Genomic DNA, 18,236 nt, shown 5'->3' with positions numbered 1-18,236 from the left:
TTTTGCTGCATCACTCCATTTCATAGGTTGACAGCGGGCAAGGAAATGCACATTGTAATGTCGTTGGAACACTGACAAAAATTGAACTAGTTGCTATGGAGTGGAACCTGAGACGGAAGTTTTGGTTTTTGGCAACAACCCCTCATTCAGTGTAAAAGAGGGTTTGACTGGAGGTGGTGGACTGTTGGGACAGTGTTTGTAAACATTCAATTAATATATAGCAGGGGGGGGCATTTGTCTTCTTTCTGTTTAGTAGATGGATACAGCCAGCCTTAAACTGCTAGGCACACAGGCAGTATTGCTCTGGGGCTCACAAGGAGTTAATGCCTTTCTGCTTTAAAGCAATGCTGCTGATGCCACAGTCCCCCAAAAAGTGGCATGGGGAATATATAAGATATTTCATCACTGCATTACCTTGCCTGTTTTCCTTCCCCATAACTTTCTGGAATTGCTAATACAATTTTCCAGTTAGTGGAAGGAACTATTTGACAGTTGGCACTGGCATTTTCCCTCTGCTGTTCAAAGCCCTGCATGATGTTGATGGGTTTCAGAGTCCACAAGTCTGTGGAGTCTGGATGTGTTTACCTACTGCATAATAAGCCCTTTCACAAGACAAACTAGCAGATATTTCATTTCATTTCTTTTAGTTTTGCTTTGAAGTTCTTCACATGGAGGACTTTTTTTGGATACCTAGATGATTAAAGTCCTGACATGCAATTGTAGCCATTTTAGAAGTGCTTCATGAGTTGACTTGTAGAATTGTCAAATATTTATCTATGTTTTTCTTTTTATGTAGCGGTTAAGAACGGAGAGAGATTCCCTGAAAGAAACCATTGAAGAGATTCGATGTGTACAAGCACAAGAGGGGCAGCTTACTACTTCAGGTAAAGAAAATCAAGATTATGAGATTTCACCTAAAACATCATGTAGAGATTGTGGTGTGAAATACAAGATTTTGTTGTGGCATTTCAGGGAATAGGTTGGTGCTGTTATTCATGAGTATATTTTAATAATCGGTTTGCCCCAATTCAGTATCCTTTGCTGGGTCTCTTTTCCATTAATATTCCTTTATTGCTTTTCCCACATTTTGGTTTATATTGCATGGAATAAATAAATTGGTTGATGTTGCTAGAGAAGAGGGTCATTTGCTTTATGGTCCTAGGGTGTAAGAGTAGGTTCCTTCTATACGGAAGATAAAACAAGCAGGGAGGGAGAGAGAGCCTTCAGATGTTATAAATAAATTGCTTTTTTCAGAGCACTTGAATTCTAGAGAATTGGAGGATCAGGCTGTTGTTTCTCACAATATCATAAAAATCTCACAGTGGTTTGCTTCATGGGTCATAAAAGGTATAACAGTCTATTGAAATATAGCTCATTTGCCTGTTCACCTGGAGCAAGGGTGCATGCAGATTCAGCAGTTTGAGCTCTAAATGCCTTATTTCGGAATTCTTCTCAAGCACCTGGGTTTCATTAATCAAAATTAAGTTATAGATTATATCAGTTACATTTTAAGTCTTTCTAATGTATCATGAAAGTTGGAATATGCATAGAAATACATTTGAAATAATTTATTTCTGTTGCATCCTAGATTAGCCCTACATGATCTAAGCATTTTCTTTTTCACTCTTTAAAATAGGATTGTTGCCCCTGGGAGGTCAGGAATCTTCTGACAGTTTAGCAGCTGAAATTAGTACCCCTGAAATCAAGTAAGTCTGAGTTATATGGTCCTCTTTATGTCAGGATGTATAGGTATGCATTTAGCATTGTATTTCATTAATGTTTTCATTAGTAGTACGAGAAGCTGTTGTTATCAGTCTCCACTCAGTTTATAATGTCCCCCCCCCCCAATGTTTGGTAAGACAGTTCTTAAAATACTGTTCTTTCTGTGTTGATATTACTGATGTGTTCTTCTGAGTCCCATTGCTGAATTTCTAATCCTGGCTCTCATCTTGTTTATTCAAGGGAAAAACTCATTCGCCTTCAACATGAAAACAAGATACTAAAGTTGAACCAAGAAGGATCTGATAATGAAAAAATTGCCTTGTTACAGAGCCTTCTGGATGATGCTAATCTCCGAAAGAATGAATTGGAGACTGAGAACAGGTAAGAAAGGGATGTTTTTCCTTCAAAATGGGGCCATATTCCTCTCTTCTTCAGTTCTACTTGCCCTGTGACAAAGGTTATGGGCTCTAATAGTTTTATCTTTCACTGATCATACAACATGGCAAAAGTTCTGTTTCTGCAGTGAATTCCACAGTATTTTAAGGTGAGATGCATGTACCCATGGTAAACATGATAATATTTGAAAGGAAGAAGAATGTACTTTTTGAAGAAGGCCATTGTGACTGCAGATATTTGGTAAACACACTTATAAGCCACAGCTGACCCTGGGATATGTTTCTTGCATGTTTGAAGATCTTTGTGTGCCCCCTTCATATGCTGCTGTGTTCATCATGGGAGACATTTATTGCATACACCTGTGTTTTTACTGTGTAATCTTAAATCTGTACAAAATGCAAAAAAAACCCCACCATGTTTGAAGTGTAGGTCTTATGGAAGTCTTATGACACATGCTATATGTTTTCAAAGGTAGTTCTAAAATTCTTCAAGCTTGAAGACCCTGTTTCTCCTTTCTTCTCTCCATTCCGCAAAAGATCATACTCTCTGGTGAAATTAAGCTTCTAAACTGGGGCTCTAGGAAGTCTTCTAGCCACAAGATTTATCCTTGGTGGTTCAAAGGCATGCCCTGCCGAGCTCTGCTTTCTTGCAGTCTGAGACAATGGGATTCTGGAAAAGTTTTAATGTCAGAGGGGTTTTCTTATACTGTGTTAATATTTTCTTAGTAATCTTGCTTGCAAGGTGCTTTTATTCAGCAAGAGATGGCAATCAAAATTGCTTTTTTAGCTGCCCTTTAATTCATCACACTATAAAGTTTGTTTAGAAAGGCCCTATTATTGTCAGTTCCCCATTTGGTTGGAATGACAGAGAGGGCCTTTTCTATTGCCGTGCCCTGATTTGGGAATTCCCTGCCTACAGAGGTTTGTTTTGCTGCCTCCTTGTTGGCCTGCCACCTTAGTGTTAAGGCCTTTGGACTTGTCATAATTACTTATGTCTTAGATTTTTATTGCTGCTATGTTTAACTTCTTCAATTGCTACCTTGCTATTTTTCACATGTTTTTATTACTTCTTTTAGCCACTTTGAAATGCAAAAGGAAAAGTGAGGCTATCAGTGTGTTTAAAAATAATACTTTGTGCCACTTGTTCAAATGCTGTATGAATTGCACACAGAATTGTAAACAAAATTGGGTGACTTTTTTTTTAAGAGAATAAATAAGACTAAATAGTTGTGTCTGAGAAGAAAGTGATTTTTTCTTATTATTATTTCTAGGCTCGTAAATCAGAGACTGCTTGAAGTACAATCTCAGGTTGAAGAACTGCAGAAATCCTTACAGGAGCAAGGTTTAAAAACAGAAGATGTAAGTGGAAAAAGACAAAAACTGCTTGCAATCAGTTTATAATAATGCTAACTTTTCCAGCGCCTGGTATTCTAACTCAATCAACTTTAAATTTTCTGCAAAGCTTCATTTGCTTTCACATGTAAAAATAAAATAATGTGATTCCCTGGTTTTAACTATTTTTAAATGGGAGCAGAGTTCCCAGTTTCAGCTAAGAAGCTTCCTGCTGGCAAGCCTAGTCAATATGGAGCAACAGGGTTGATCATCTGTTTGGTGTGTTCACTGTGCAGGACCACCATGTAAACACTGAATCATAGGTGGCTAACTTGTGGACCTCCAGGCATTGTAGAACTACAATTTGCATCATCTGTGGCACAGTGAGTCAGTATATCTGGCTCTTAACAAGAAGTTTGTTGGTTTGAGCCCACCCAGGGATGGTTGTGGGCAGGATATTCCTTCATTGCAGGGGGTTGGACTAGATGATCCTTGAGGTCCCTTCCCACTCTGAGCCTTTGGAGTTGTGATTCAGCAGTAGCTGGAGGCCCACAGATTAGCAGCCTATGCTCTTAAAAGCATTCAACAAAGTGTGTCAGTTTTTTGTTTTTTTACTTTTCTTTGGATGTATATGCTGTACAACCCCATCCACTTTTGAATGGGAAAAAAGGATTTGCATTTTGTATCATTGTTAGGTGGGCTGCCATTCACCTCATCTAATTACTTCTGGTTGCTTTCGCATATAGTCCTTACCTTCCTGTGAAACTCTCAAGGTGCCTGCTTACAGTGACCTCAGCCATCTTCTAGGTTGAGTCTAGGTTGAGTTGATATTTGTGTATTGTATGTGTTTTATTTAAAGATGTCTCGTTGCAGCATTTGTGTTTTAATTAGAGCACTTATTCATATACTTGAAACGGGTTTGTGCTAGCTTTCCACAGCTCTCTAGAGGATGAGACAGGAGGAAGAGACCTTAGAGAGCAGAGAGAGAAGAAAATGTGCATGCTCTGAGAATGCCTTGCTTTAAATGTGTTCTCTTCAGAAAGATACTAAGTAGTTTATTCTGTTGGCTGCTGTTTGCTTCGTACTAATCTGTTGCCTCTGTCTCTCGGCACGGGTTTCTGCTGAAGGCTATTGTGAGTATGGCTTCCTATTTACTTCAATCTGCTCTTAATCAGTCAATGCCGATTTGTGGCTCTGTTTTTTCTTTTTAAGAGAAACTTAAATGGATAAAGTTTTCGTTCTTATTCATGTTATGTTTCACATTTTCTACGTGTTGTGCACCTGTGGTTTAGCAGAACCTTAGGGGCGTGCATCTCCCAAATATTTTTATGTGTGTTGTCATTGTGGCAATGCTTCAGCTGCATTTGTTGCATGCTTCCTTAGACAAGAACTGCAAACAACCACAGTTTCAGTTATTACGGAATTTAATGTGTAGTTAATGCTTTTACACTATTTTCATGTAGGCGTTTCCATGCAGGACTGGGCCACATTAAAATTTATATTTATTGCTGTGTTCTCACATTGTTCTTATGACAGAAATCATGACATGGGCTGTAAATCCCTTGTTTCTTAAATAGGGGTGCCTTAATATTTTATAACATTCCTAAACAAACACACTTCTGTGTAGGATTTGGCATGAAACCTATGTGTGACTCAGCTATACCTTCTGAAGGGGAGGGCATTGGAGATCATCACTGCTTCTTTGCAAATGTTGCTCATGGCAATGTACATGTCGATTGCATGTACAAGATTTTTACATGAGACTTGCAATATGCTCATCAAAACCTAGCTATACCTTTTTGAACAATTTGGAAGTGGTTTTGACAAATTTATGTACTATGCATTCTTATATATTTAGAAAGCAAAAATTTTCCATACTTGGTCAAGTTAGTGCTTTTAGATCAAGGCTGCACATATGCTGTGAGCCTTGTCTGAATAGGGCTGCGTTGCATGTATGTAGCAGCTATTTTTTTGGATTGTGTGGAACCAGTTAACTCCCTAGACCTTACCTCATTTTTTTACAAAGTCGCCGAGGGTAGTAGCTGTGTGGCAATTGACCAAATTGCTGCCAGAACAGAGGAGCCACATACCCAGCCTGTAACATAGCATGCCCAATGCAACCATGGGTCAGTTCATGCAGCAGGCACTAAATGAGACCTCGCTGCCTGGCCATGCATACGGCTTGGAGGGTACTGCTACTTTTCACTGACCTTCCAACAGCTTCAAGGATTCCTTCATCTTTCGAGGTGGGTGAGTGAACAGGTAGCTGCTACAGATGGAATGGGTCACGTAGGACCTTGCTTAGGGGCTGCTGTGTGAACTGGATTCGAAATGAATTTATCGATGCACATTACATTGTACATGAGCGGTACGAAGCAGAACAACCTTAATTTTTTTTAAAAAAACATTTTGTTAAATTGTAAAAATGTTAGTTCTGCCCATAAAATACATCTATATGCTAATGTTGGCAACAAAACCCGGTGGTGTGCTTTTGTCAGAGAAAAGCTACTTTTGGGAGGTGGGTGATATTTGGAATAAGAGCAGGTGGTCCTTAACCTTTCCCTGCTCCAATTCTCACCCCTCCTCTGGTGGGATTCCAGGTTTATATTTGTTTTTCCTTGCTTTCACATGTCTTGCACTATGAGAAGAAAGAAACTTAAGAGGGTCCAGCTGAAAAATATTAAGTACCTGAGGCCGCCCATTTAGGCTTTGTTGCACACATTTGCTTTAACTTTGTGTTCTACCCTCAGTTTTCAAATCTATGCCGCAATGAATGCTTCAAATGACACTTTTTTTTCCTTTTTCTTTTTAGTCAGTCATTCTGAAAAAGAAGCTTGATGAACATCTGTAAGTAGTAAAATGTTTCCTACTACTTATGTAATAATAGTAAAACAATTATTCTTATCCCAGGCAGCACAGTTAGGAGTGAACCGGCTGAAGATGGTGAATACATCGAGCATTTAAAAGCTATTTTTAGAGCCTAACCCTAAATATTCTTTATTGAAAAGTTAGTACCACCAGTTCAGGGTATCTTGGGACTGTATTGTTAGCTTAATGAATTTTACCGATAGGGATCAGGTGGCATATGTTTTGTTAAATTTGACAGGGGTTTTAGAGTGTTATTCTGAAATAGGAATTTTCCAGGGAAAAGTAGTTCAGCAACCAATCATACTCTGGCTCTACCTTTTTTAATAGTGAAAAGCTGCATGAAGCTAATAATGAGCTTCAGAAGAAGCGAGCTATCATTGAAGAGTTAGAGCCTCGATATAACAACAGTTGTAAGTAGTTTTATATTTTGCCTCGTAACTGATTTTTATTGTTATAATCGTAAAAATACTTCTTTCAAAACACAAATAAATGTCTTAACACAGCTAATTTAGGACTCTGCATTTGGTTTATTTACAACACAGCATCTAGTTGTTTTCCTTTAGATCAGTTAAACCCTGATAATTATTTGGCTCTTTTCTTCATTTAGATAACACAGTGTTGTATGTTTGTAACTGGCACTCACTCTAAATGGCAGAAATTGAATAGTCTGGCATAGGTAATCTTTAAAATAAAAAAAAAGGTTGCAAGGCTGTCCCAAGACATTTTGCTGCCTGTAGCAAAACAGCAAATGACATCCTCTAATTCCCCCACCTCCCAAGAGAAATCGAGTCAAGGATCATGGTATGTAAGATTGCCCATATCATGCAAAAAATCCTACAAACACCTCTCCCCGGGAGTATAAATAAATAAACAAAGAACATTTTGCTGCCCCTTAATTACACCTCAAATCTTCTGCTTGAGGTAGACACTGCACTCTCCTTGCCATGAACATTCCCAATACATATGCCAGAATTAGGCTTGTCAACATCTTAGTTTTGAGTATCCTGTCCAGTCTCTGAAATCCATTTGCACAACATCATTTAAATGGTGTGCTAAACTCCCTAACAGCAGTTTAATTGCATATGGCTTCATGTTCCTTGAAGAACTCACAATAAAAAACTTCCACGCAAATGAAACCCAAAGGAAGAGGAGGACACAAGGTTTGGTGTACTCTGCTGCCAAATTTTCCTCTGCATCTCCATTATTACTCTGGGCGGAGGGGTTTCAGTCTCCCCACCCAGTGTGTGTGTGGGGGGGGGTATAGGTATAGAGAGAGAGCTGTCTGACATGAACATCATGTGCAATGGAGGGGGTGTTCTTGGGGGAGGGTGTTTACAAGCCAGCAATCTTCCCTGTCAAAGGGATTGGATTTTCATTTTAAAATATTCTTAAACACACCTATCTTTTCAAACTTACTTTAAAAAGTGTTTCTATAAGCTGTCAGCAATATCTGAAATGTGACATCTTTTCCCAATAAAGCTCTCAAAATAGAAGAATTGCAGGAAGCTTTGCGTAAAAAAGAAGAAGAAATGAAGCAAATGGAGGAAAGATACAAGAAATACTTGGAAAAGGCTAAAAGTGTGAGTATCTTCTGTTCTGCACCATGTTCCTTAGAGGGCTGAGACTTGTCCTCCCTCTGTAGCCTCACAAAATTATCAATTGGAATTAACAATATGCCAATCCCAAGAATGAATTAGATAATGTTTTAAGATTTTATTTTTTTAAACTCTGCCAGCTCTGTGTATCTTGTTAAGGATCCACAGCGCAGTTGGTAGAATGCATACTTTGCATTCTGAAGGTTCCCAGGTTCAATCTCTAGCATCTCCACCTAAAGGAATGGAGACGTAGGTGATGGGAAAGATGTCTTTCTGCCTTGAGACCCCGCAGAGTCACTTCCAATAATAACAGACAATGCTAGGATAGATAGGGAAATAGTGTGACCCAGGAGAAGGCATTTTCTTGTGTTCCTACTTTGAGCTGTATGGTTCTTGCCCCTTGCAGGTGATCCGTACTTTAGATCCCAAACAGAACCAAGGGTCGGCACCCGAGATTCAGGCACTGAAGAATCAGCTGCAAGAGCGTGAAAGGATGTTCCATTCTTTAGAGGTAACTTATGCGGTGTTAGCCTAAATTGTTTTAACCTGAGTTTAACATTGGGCAGGATTCAACCAACAAGTCACACCAATGGAAGCCTGTACAAAGATGTCCACTTGCGCAGTAGGGCTCCCCCCCCCACCGCCACCACCACCACGCCCTTCAAAATTGACTTGGGGGGGGGGTAAGGAGAAACACACCCCAGAATAGTTCGCAAGCGGAAGGAGAAGGGGGGATTTTCTGTTTTGAAAGCTGAAAAGCTTGCACCGATGGAACGATTGCCATGGGGCTACATTGAATTTTCCCCACTGTATTTTTACTTGGTTGTATCCCACCCTGAGACCTTATTGCCAAGGGTGGGTAAGACACCTGTAATAAATAGCAGTACAGTGGTACCTCGCTTTTTGAACGTAATCCATTCCGGAAGACCGTTCCACTTCTAAAATGTTCAAAAAACGAGAATCAATGGGCGGTCGGCAAAATCCATTGAAAAAATGGGGGGGGGGGGAACGCAGTGGAAGCTGTTCGAAAATGGAAGCAATTACTTCCAGGTTTTTGGCGTTTGGGTTCCGAACCATTTGTCAATGGATATGTTCGAGAACCAAGGTTCCACTGTAGTAGTAACTTGCAGATCAGTTCTATGCATGTTTTCTCAGAAGCAAGTTTCACTGATTTTCCAACTGGCTTATGCCAAAAAAGGGGGTGCAATGCCTGCAGCTCTGGAGCTGGCATAATGAACAATTACAAGAAACTGCTCCCTCACCTGCCCACCTCCACTCACAAACCTTTTGCCCTGGTTGGTATGAGTGCCAAAGCTCCAGATGCAGCAGGAGATCTGCCACTTCACTCTTTCCTGGCCCCAAGTTAGGATTGCTCCATCCTTGTGCATAGAATTGCAGTGCTGTTGGCAGTTAGATTGCACTCTTGAATGTTCACTGTTGGGTTAAGTTTTCATCCTGGGCTCCTAATTTGAAGTAGCAGCCTGAATGTAAAAACAGGCAGCCGTGCACCATGTAAAGGTAAAAAGTAAAGGACCCCTGGATGGTTAAGTCCAGTCATAGGCAACTATGGGGTTGTGGTGCTCATCTCGCTTTCAGGCCGAGGGAGCCAGTGTTTGTCCACAGACAGCTTTCCGGGTCATGTGGCCAGCATGACTAAACCGCTTCTGGTGCAACAGAACACTGTGATGGAAACCAGAGCACACAGAAACACTGTTTACCTTCCCGCCACAGTGGTACCTATTTTTCTACTTGCACTGGCGTGCTTTCGAACTGCTAGGTGGGCAGGAACTGGGACAGAGCAAAGGGAACTCACCCTGTTGCACCATGTGGTCACTAATTGAAAATGCTCTTTTATGATGGCTCTAATGACATGGGGAGCTGGGTGTCTGTGGTTTCCAGCACATGTTGCTACAACTAATGGGGAGTAAAATTTATGCACTTGAACCTGCAATGCTGCATAAATACCTTTAGCACGAATGCCAAATAATCAAAAGTGCTTGATAATGCTTTTCTTAATTAGAAAGAATACGAGAAAACGAAAACTCAAAGAGATATGGAGGAGAAATACCTTGTCAGTGCCTGGTACAATATGGTAAGTAGTCCAAAGTGAAAATAAACACTCAGATATGAGTTGTGTTTGTAATATGGTTTCCTGAACAAGGATGACTCTCAAACTTGAGAGTGTTAAGTGCAAGGGCGTCTATTTGATTACCATAGAGATTTGTAGTTGTGGTACGTTTTCACTCTCTTTGCTGCTTCAGGATCTCTGCTCCAGGCCTCAGGAGGAAGTGTGTGTGCTGTGATGCAGCAGAAAACAGGTGGGAGAGGGGTGGGAGAGCACAGCATTGGTCCCAAGCCCCAAACATTCCTGGAAACTCCATAACGGAGGTACATGAGATAGTCTACTGTGGCTAAAGTCACTTTTCACATGAAAAGCCTACCTTCTTTCAGGTTTTTTTGAACCCATATTTGATTTTTAAAATGCCACCTAAATACCACTTTTCACCCCTCCTCCTGATTACTAGATCAGTTGCAGGTGTGAGCTAGAGGAATTTTTAAAATTCTTTCCGTAACATGACTCATCCTTCTGTGGCTTCTGTATCCAGGCCTATTTCTTTCAACTGTCAAACATAGTTCAAAAACCCTTCTAAATGGCTGGCTGATTTTGCCTGAAACAGCAGGGTACAAAATCCAGCTTCCTGAGAATCTCGGCTTTCATTTTTTAAAAAGAGCTTTTTTTTCTATATTTCTTAGCTCTGAAGGTGCATCTGAAAGTAGGCTATGAGCCTAATAAAATTTCAGAGGCCTCAATAAGATTTCCGGTCATTGTAGGATAGGGTGTATGTGCCATACATACTTCCATGTATGTACATAAAGATATATAAAACCACCTCCTGCTTTGCACACAAACAGGACAGACAAGGTGGAAAGCTTTTGAAAAACAGTGTTCACGGTGGCCCAGTGCTGCTTTACGTGAGTGTAAACTTGCCTTTCTTTTATGAGCATCTGCCTTCCCCAAAGTCCAATTTTCTCTCTACAGGCCAGGAAGTGAGGCTTGTAAGTATTCCTACCCTAATCAGAAAGCGATCATGGAAATAAAGGGTGGCAGGTTCCTACTGTCATAGCCTCCATAATTCAAGAATCATGATCCATCAGTCAAGCAGTGTGAAAGGAATGGTTTTGATAACCTTAAAGCTGGGTCTAGGGGCATGTTTTTGTCATCCTCCAGGAGTTACCCATACGTAGGGGTTGGTCAGCAAGTGCCAGCTCATCTATGGAAGCTTTGCACATGTACACAGGAAGCAACCTAGTCACGGACACGCCACTATATTGCCATACCTCTGTAGTTGTTCACCACTGCTGCTGGAGAATTGATAAAGGTCATGCATGCTGGTGCGGTGTGGCTAAGAATGTCACCTGGGAAGTTGCCAGTTCATCACATCCCTGCCATGAATTTATTAGATGGCCTTAAGCAAACTCTTGGCTTTAGCCAGCCAGAACTCTCAAAACGTGCAATGGAAATGCTAAATTTGATGATGAACCTTTGTGTTTTACTATGGACTCTTGGCTCCCTGCCCCAAATCTGGGTGGCCCTGTTTGGGAAAGGGACAGTCCAGCACAGCCAACACACCGTAGTAGAGCAAACTTAATGTATGTTTTAGTTATTACCTCTTTCATAATATTGGAACCCACGGTTATCGATGAAGCTGATCCATGGCAGAACCAGGACAGACCAAGGAATTACTGATTTGCACAGCACATGGTTCAATTATGAAATTTGCTACCACAATTTATAGTGATGGCCACCAATATGGACACCTTTAAAAGGGGATTCAACAAATTCATGAAGGATAAAGCTATCAATAACTACCAGTCATATTAGTTTCATTAGTTCCAGTATCAGAAGCACTGTCTCCCCGAGTACTGGTTGATGAGGAGCATGAATGGGAGTTTGGTGTGGCACTCATGTCCTCATAGTGGGCTTCCCATGGGAACTCAATCAATTTATTTATTGCATTAGCCATATGGCCATACCACGGCTTCCCATGGGCATCTGGCTGGTTACTGTGAGAGCAGAATGCTGGACAGGAGGGGCCTTTGATATTATCCAACAAGGCAGCTCTTATATCTACCTACCTTTTGTCTTCCTAGGGTATGGCTCTTCATAAAAAAGCAGCAGAAGACAGACTTGCTACGACAGGTTCAGGACAGTCCTTCCTGGCTAGACAAAGGCAAGCCACCAGCACACGAAGAGCCTATCCTGGCCATGTCCAGCCAGCTACAGCAAGGTAGAAGAAGGCCCTGCCTTTTGAATGGAAGCCATCCTGGGATCAGGGCCTACTTCTGTTACGAGTGACAGCATTTCAGGAAACTTAGCCAGCATCCTTTCTGTATCTTTGTTCCTTGCGGTTGCTGTTAACTTCTCATTTCAGGAAGGTGGTTGTTTTTTTCTTTTTTAAGAAAACACTTTCTCAATGTTTTTAGTCTTACTTTCTGGAGTCTTCCCTTTGTCTTTTGATGTGCCAAAATGTTGGAAAAACACCTAGTGGAATGTAATAACGGAATCTCCCCCTCTCTTCCCCTTGTTTACATGGAATTGTCCTGTCTCGCCTGAAAGCTGATGATGGCTAAGTAGCAAACCGAAAATGTCCCGTTGGCAAATGATGTTGCCATCCTTTCCAAGGCTACCACTGTATAAAGGGAATTACCTTTTCTTTCTCAATCCAGTCTGATCTGTTTAAATTATGTGATGGAATTTGCAATGGTGTTGCATAGAATTATTATGAAATGTGTTAGCAGCAATAGTCAGATGCTGGCAGAAGCTGTAACCTGGCTGCAAGTACCTGATTGTGTGTGTTCATGTCCTTCTGTTTATCCTACTCTTGGCTTTAATTTGGAGAGGCAAGCTGATTTTTGTCCTTATTTGCCCATGTTCTTTTTTATTTTCTTTTAGCATCACTAAGGTTAAAAATGCTTTGATGTTCCTGTTCCATTCTTGATTAGTTCAATCACAGTGCAATACAGCAACCATTCATTGCATGGCCAATTGCTTTAAAGCTTTTCTCTCTGCACTCTAATCAAGTGGAGCACCCATCCTTTTCATTGCCATGTTATCACAGTTCTCCACCTGCTTGGAAATCCTAGGAGATGGGACCATAGTAGTATTCTACTTACTGTGTGCCTTGATCCTACAGATGCCTAGTATTCTACATTGTTAAACCATCATGGAGAAATTTTATGAAGCAGTGAACTGTGCAGAACAGTGCCCTTCTGGTCCCCCATATATCATTTGACTCAAACGCCTCTGAGTCCCAGCCAACATGGTCAGGGATGATGGGAGTTATAGTTCAAAAACTTCCCCATCCCTGGTGTATCAGGGTTGATTTTGATTGGATGTCTTTGGTGGATGCTGTCTTCAAATTGCCATCTACCACTGAGGACTATTTTTTAATAGATCAATGAGGAGAGAGAGTCCATTCATTGCCCTACAGATGGTACCACTGCCTTCAGGCTTGGTGATTCTGACATGAAAACTCGCTGACCTTTTGTGCCAAATCTTCATATTTGCCTGTACTGTTAATGGGTCTTTGTCATGAAGGAAGGCTAGCAATTCCCCTTCAGATTCTGATCCTTCCAGGTTTTGCGTTCTAGATGTTGAGCCACTTGCACCCTTTTCAAATTAATGTGTGAGAAGTTTGGGGTTGCTCAAGATGAGTAGTTCCATGTGGATCCGCCATGGAAGTAGTTTAGAGGTTTTGTTGGAAAACTTCACCTTAAAATAAAAATTCAGTGTGTCTAATGTTCAGCAGAGAACAACTTTTGTTGTGTATCCTTCGAAATGCAGACCATATTGACCTTTTCCTTTCGAGGAGAGGAAAGGAATCAGAGATGGCTTTAACTTGGAAGTCCACCTGGTTTTTATGGTCACATTTTCGGTATAAAATGTTTTTCTTCTCATCATTTTGTGCGAGAATGCACAGTACATCTTAATTTTTAAAAAGGAATATTGCCTTTATTCAGCACCACCCTAGTACATAAAAGGAGCTCTTAAATTTCAGCAATGTGTAGAATAATAATTAAAATGCAGGGTGCGGTTGTTAGCCCTTTGTAGTATGGTTTCAATTTTAGATGAAGTAAGCCAGGTATTTCCCTCAGTAGGCATAAAAGTAAATAAAAAGATCCTTCAAAGGATCATTCACTTGGTAATCTGCCTTTTTCTGCAATAGTGAATTTGAAGCAGGAGACAAAATATGGGAGGTATCTGTGCATATTTTTCAATTGCACTTACAAGCGAAGGTGTTAGATTGGCATCCTGTCTTTTTTTGCTGGTGGCAAGTAGTGTACTGGAAGCAAAAGAGCAGTGATTAGTATTGAGTTAACCAGTTTTAAAGTAATGCATACTACACTTGCTATTCCAGGTCAGATAACATCTCCAGCAGTCTTAATTTTGCCAGCTGAATGCTTCTGTAGCCAAAGACTTCTCTTTCTGTTGCGAGTGGCAGGAGAGTGTTTTTTCTTTTCCGCAGGCTGTTGTGCATCTGATAGAACTGTTCCTGTTTGTTCTGTGCCTGAAAGAAACTTGAAGACAACTTTAATTTTACAATTGGACCCACATCTTTTTCTTTTTCTGTTTTTTATTTCTGTTCTTGCTTTCCTTTCTCTGTTAGCTGGCGCTGGGGTTTTGCCTGTCTTCCACGGCATATTTTTGTTTCATTTTTCATCTAGCTTGAAAGCAAAATCAACTTCTTTCTCCACTTTGGCTGCCTTATTTCTTGTTTGCATTGAAGTGGGAGACAGGCTTATTATCAGTATTCTAAAATGTCAAGGACTCTTCATTAAAAACACAATTTTAAATTTTAATTTGATGCATTGAGAACCGAACATACATTCTTGTTGATCATTAAAAACCAAGGAAAGCAACAATCAAGAACGAAAGTCCCAGAACGACAGTTGCACTTAATTCCTGTTGAAATGAATAAAGACAGTTGTGGTTAAATTAAGTGTCTCTTAATTTCCAGAGGACTTAAGTGCAACTGACTTTCTATATATCAAGGTCATTGTGTCTTGCTGCTGTATACAGCTTTTGTGGCAAAGACAGAAATAAAAGGCTTGTTTCTAAAATATTTATATTGGGTGGAATGGAAACAATTCATAAACCAAGCAAGTGTGCTAATTTTTTATAAACATGTCCACTGAATTTTCCTCTGATAGAGCAGTAGTAATGTTGGCTTGTACTTCCTTATTCCAGAAGTATGCGTTCTAACGATGGATAAAATTTGGGCTAGGCAGATGGAATGGAGTTCGTTTTTTTCTAAAAGGAACATTTAGCATCAAGTTGTGTGGGTATTACCAGGCTTGTTTTTAAATGTATCCCTCCAACTAGGTTGACTTCAGGCATTGAAGGCTAGGGAGGCGGAAGGGGCTGCTGTAAGATGAGTTGCAAGGGGGGGGAAACACCCTACAGTTGTGTAGGTTGTAGCTTTCGCTTGTATGATTTTTAACTTAAAAATTAAGCAATGTTCCCTCTTGTATTCCAAAAATTTCCTTTTCATGTTTGTATTTTTCTCCAAATTTAGGACATTGCTAGATTTTATCTGTCTCTTGCGTTCTTCCTGCCGAATTAAGTCTTTCATCAGTTACGATATTCAGTTGCAGTTGAATACTGGAAAGTGAAGGGACCCTCTGAAAGGTGTATCAGATTATTTTTATGGCTTGCAAATAGATCAGATATGCGGCATTTCTGACTGTCACCTAGTAAGTCTTAACTGGGAGGTTTAAATAGAGGAAAAACCTCAGTTTCTTAGCCATTAAAATAGATGATACTGGAGGAACATAATTCTCTTTGGGTTAGCTGTGTGCACACACCCCACCCATAGGGTAATGTCTGACAAAGTTCTTTGTGTGAATTACTGCATGCAAGCAGGCTCGTGTGCCGCACCTCCACCTTGCAAAGAGAAAGGTAAATGTGGAACTCATCCCTGGGACACCTTTTTTAAAAAAGAAAAGAAAAGAAAGGGACGTTATTCCTGAATGGGAGTGCTTATTTTCAGACTGATAGACATTTGAACCTGCCTTTATCCTGTAATGAATTTCAAGTTACAAGTCAACACAATAGCCCCAGTCCATACAGGTGAAGCCTGAAGATGCGTTTGTGGATTGAAGACAGACTAGAACTATCCTCCCATACTGGTTCTGTGTTGGATGCTGGAAGTCTGGGCTGGAGAATGGTTCAGGCTGATCCACGTTATCAAATAAATGAAAACGCATCATCTGAAATGGACACTCATCTACGAAAGCTTATTCCATAATATATCTCTTAGTGTTTAAGGTGCTACAAGACACTTAGTTGTGTTTACTGCCAGCAGACTGACACTGGTTGCTCTTTTCAAAACACTGTGTCAGTTTGGGTTGAATTTTTTAAAATAAAAACTACGTGGATAGAACCCCAGCCAGAGTTAGGAGAAAAGACATCAACCTCAATGTCAGAGAAGGCTTGGCGTTTCTGCATTGGAAGCAACTCTGAGTTTTTAAGATGTACAAAATACCTTTTAGTATATTAAAGACCAACTTTTACATGCTCTCAACAATTATTTTTTTTGTGTGTGGGGAGCCTATGGTCAAGATCTCCTCCAGTCAACCAGTCGGGAAAGTTTTAAATTGCAAGAGCAATTTATTTTCTTTTTCACACATTGACATCCTATCTAATATAGGGGCACACAGGTAGTCAGCTGGTAAAACCTTATGTGGATTTATTAGCAAATGAGCTTTCAACGCTTAGTACCGTAGCTTATGTTTTATGAACCATTTCCTTGTCACAGCAATGTTGCAGTGTGTAAGTCCATAAACTACACATATTTGCTAAACTTCTTAAAATGTCTCTAAACAGGGTAGTCATCATTTTTAATGTCTTTTTTTAAAAAAACATTTCAACAGCAATTAAATATTTGCTGCTTCTGCGCCTCCCTTTTTATTTTGGATATATGCGATGATATGTGGTTGTTCAACCTGCTGCACTGTTTATCAAACAAGGGCTCTTTGGTCTACGCCATCTCTCTTTTTATCTCCTGTTCAGTCAACGTAAGCAAAACCTCTCATTTTAAAGGTCTTGGCACCTTTTTTCTCCAAAGCAAAAAGTTGCTTGCAAAGTTCCTTATCTCCGTGTGTGCATACGATTTTACCACTTTCCCATCCAACATTATAAAGCCTCCAATTCTTCTCAGCCACCAAGAGAGTGAAACTTGATACAGTATTCATAAGTTCTATAAATGGGTGTTGGGTAGGTTGTTGAACTCCTGTAGCACTTAGTATGTTAAGATCCATTGCCGCTGCTACTTAATTCTTCCTGTTAACAGTATTAACATGCAAGTCTCTTGCAACTTCTTCCATTTACTAAGCTAACATTTAATCTTAAATGTATTTTATAAATGCACCTTCGTTTACTGCTATTATTTTAAAAGTGCACTAAAGGAGCCATGTTGTTCAATACTATATACATACATATAGATATTATATATATATATATTCTTCTTTTTTTAATACCAGCAAAGTCTAGAAAGACGTTTCCTTGGTGAAAGCAGATAGGAAGTGGTGCTGGACCTCTTCCAGGTTTCTTATTTGAAACTCTTGAGGCTTGACATATATGCAATATTTTATTTATTGATGTTGCATCCTGTCTTAATGTGTATATATCCTTTCTTGCTTTCCCCCCCTCTCCCACTGCAGACTTGTACATTTCCTTTTAAAGGCTTCTTTTCCCATCTGTGCAGATGTGTACAAGCAGCTCCAGAAAGGAACATCAGTGGAGATCACAAATATCAAAGAAGCATACTCTTCCTTGGTTTCAGTATTATATGTGACAAGGCCTTTCTGGATTACTTTTAGGGTTGTCTGTATTTATCTTATGTTCTCTCTTCCTCATCCCTGCGTTAACTTCCTTTCAGATTGCACTAATGTCTTTATTTACGTTATGAATTATTGCTATCATCCATGCGATACATGTACATTATGTTGACAGTGTAACTTGGAATGCTTTGTGCTGCCTTCAAACTATTTTTAAAGCTTTTTTTTTTAAAAAAAGAAAAAGGTTATACTCCTTTAAGCACACGCTTGTGCTGCTCTAGATTTTGTTTTGTATTGAAGCAGACCTAGGAAATGTGGCAGTGTGATAGAAAACCCGAGGAAAGATTGCTGTGTGGCTGCATTAGTATCTTACTGTTATGTTGGCCGTCCTGCGGGATGGTGAATGATCTTTCCAAGCCTCCGGTCAGCAACCATTTTTATAGGAGGGCTGCTTTGAGGATGGAATAGAAATTGGCAGGCCAGC

The 18,236-nt window shown here is 40.0% G+C and overlaps 1 protein-coding gene across 4 annotated transcripts in view; it reads left to right on the top strand.

Annotated features, from left to right (window-relative positions):
* HOOK3 (hook microtubule tethering protein 3) overlaps positions 1 to 14,111 on the top strand; it is a 48,112-nt gene extending 34,001 nt beyond the window's left edge. For 3 of the 4 annotated variants that reach the window (XM_033173145.1, XM_033173143.1, XM_033173146.1), the window contains 11 exons: positions 797 to 884; positions 1,637 to 1,706; positions 1,963 to 2,103; positions 3,389 to 3,476; positions 4,577 to 4,582; positions 6,262 to 6,296; positions 6,645 to 6,727; positions 7,797 to 7,897; positions 8,319 to 8,423; positions 9,933 to 10,004; positions 12,065 to 14,111. In XM_033173145.1, coding sequence (XP_033029036.1) covers positions 797 to 884; positions 1,637 to 1,706; positions 1,963 to 2,103; positions 3,389 to 3,476; positions 4,577 to 4,582; positions 6,262 to 6,296; positions 6,645 to 6,727; positions 7,797 to 7,897; positions 8,319 to 8,423; positions 9,933 to 10,004; positions 12,065 to 12,205 — 930 coding nt within the window. In that variant the 3' untranslated portion in view covers positions 12,206 to 14,111. The remainder of the gene's footprint in view (positions 1 to 796; positions 885 to 1,636; positions 1,707 to 1,962; positions 2,104 to 3,388; positions 3,477 to 4,576; positions 4,583 to 6,261; positions 6,297 to 6,644; positions 6,728 to 7,796; positions 7,898 to 8,318; positions 8,424 to 9,932; positions 10,005 to 12,064) is intronic. The other variant, XM_033173144.1, reaches the window with a different exon arrangement.
* Positions 14,112 to 18,236: the final 4,125 nt, after the last annotated feature.

Source organism: Lacerta agilis, chromosome 16, assembly GCF_009819535.1.
Source record: "Lacerta agilis isolate rLacAgi1 chromosome 16, rLacAgi1.pri, whole genome shotgun sequence".
NCBI classification, from domain to species: Eukaryota; Metazoa; Chordata; class Lepidosauria; order Squamata; family Lacertidae; genus Lacerta; species Lacerta agilis.
The sequence above is the reverse complement of the archived record's forward strand: the minus strand, read 5'-3'. Positions and strand labels throughout refer to the sequence as shown.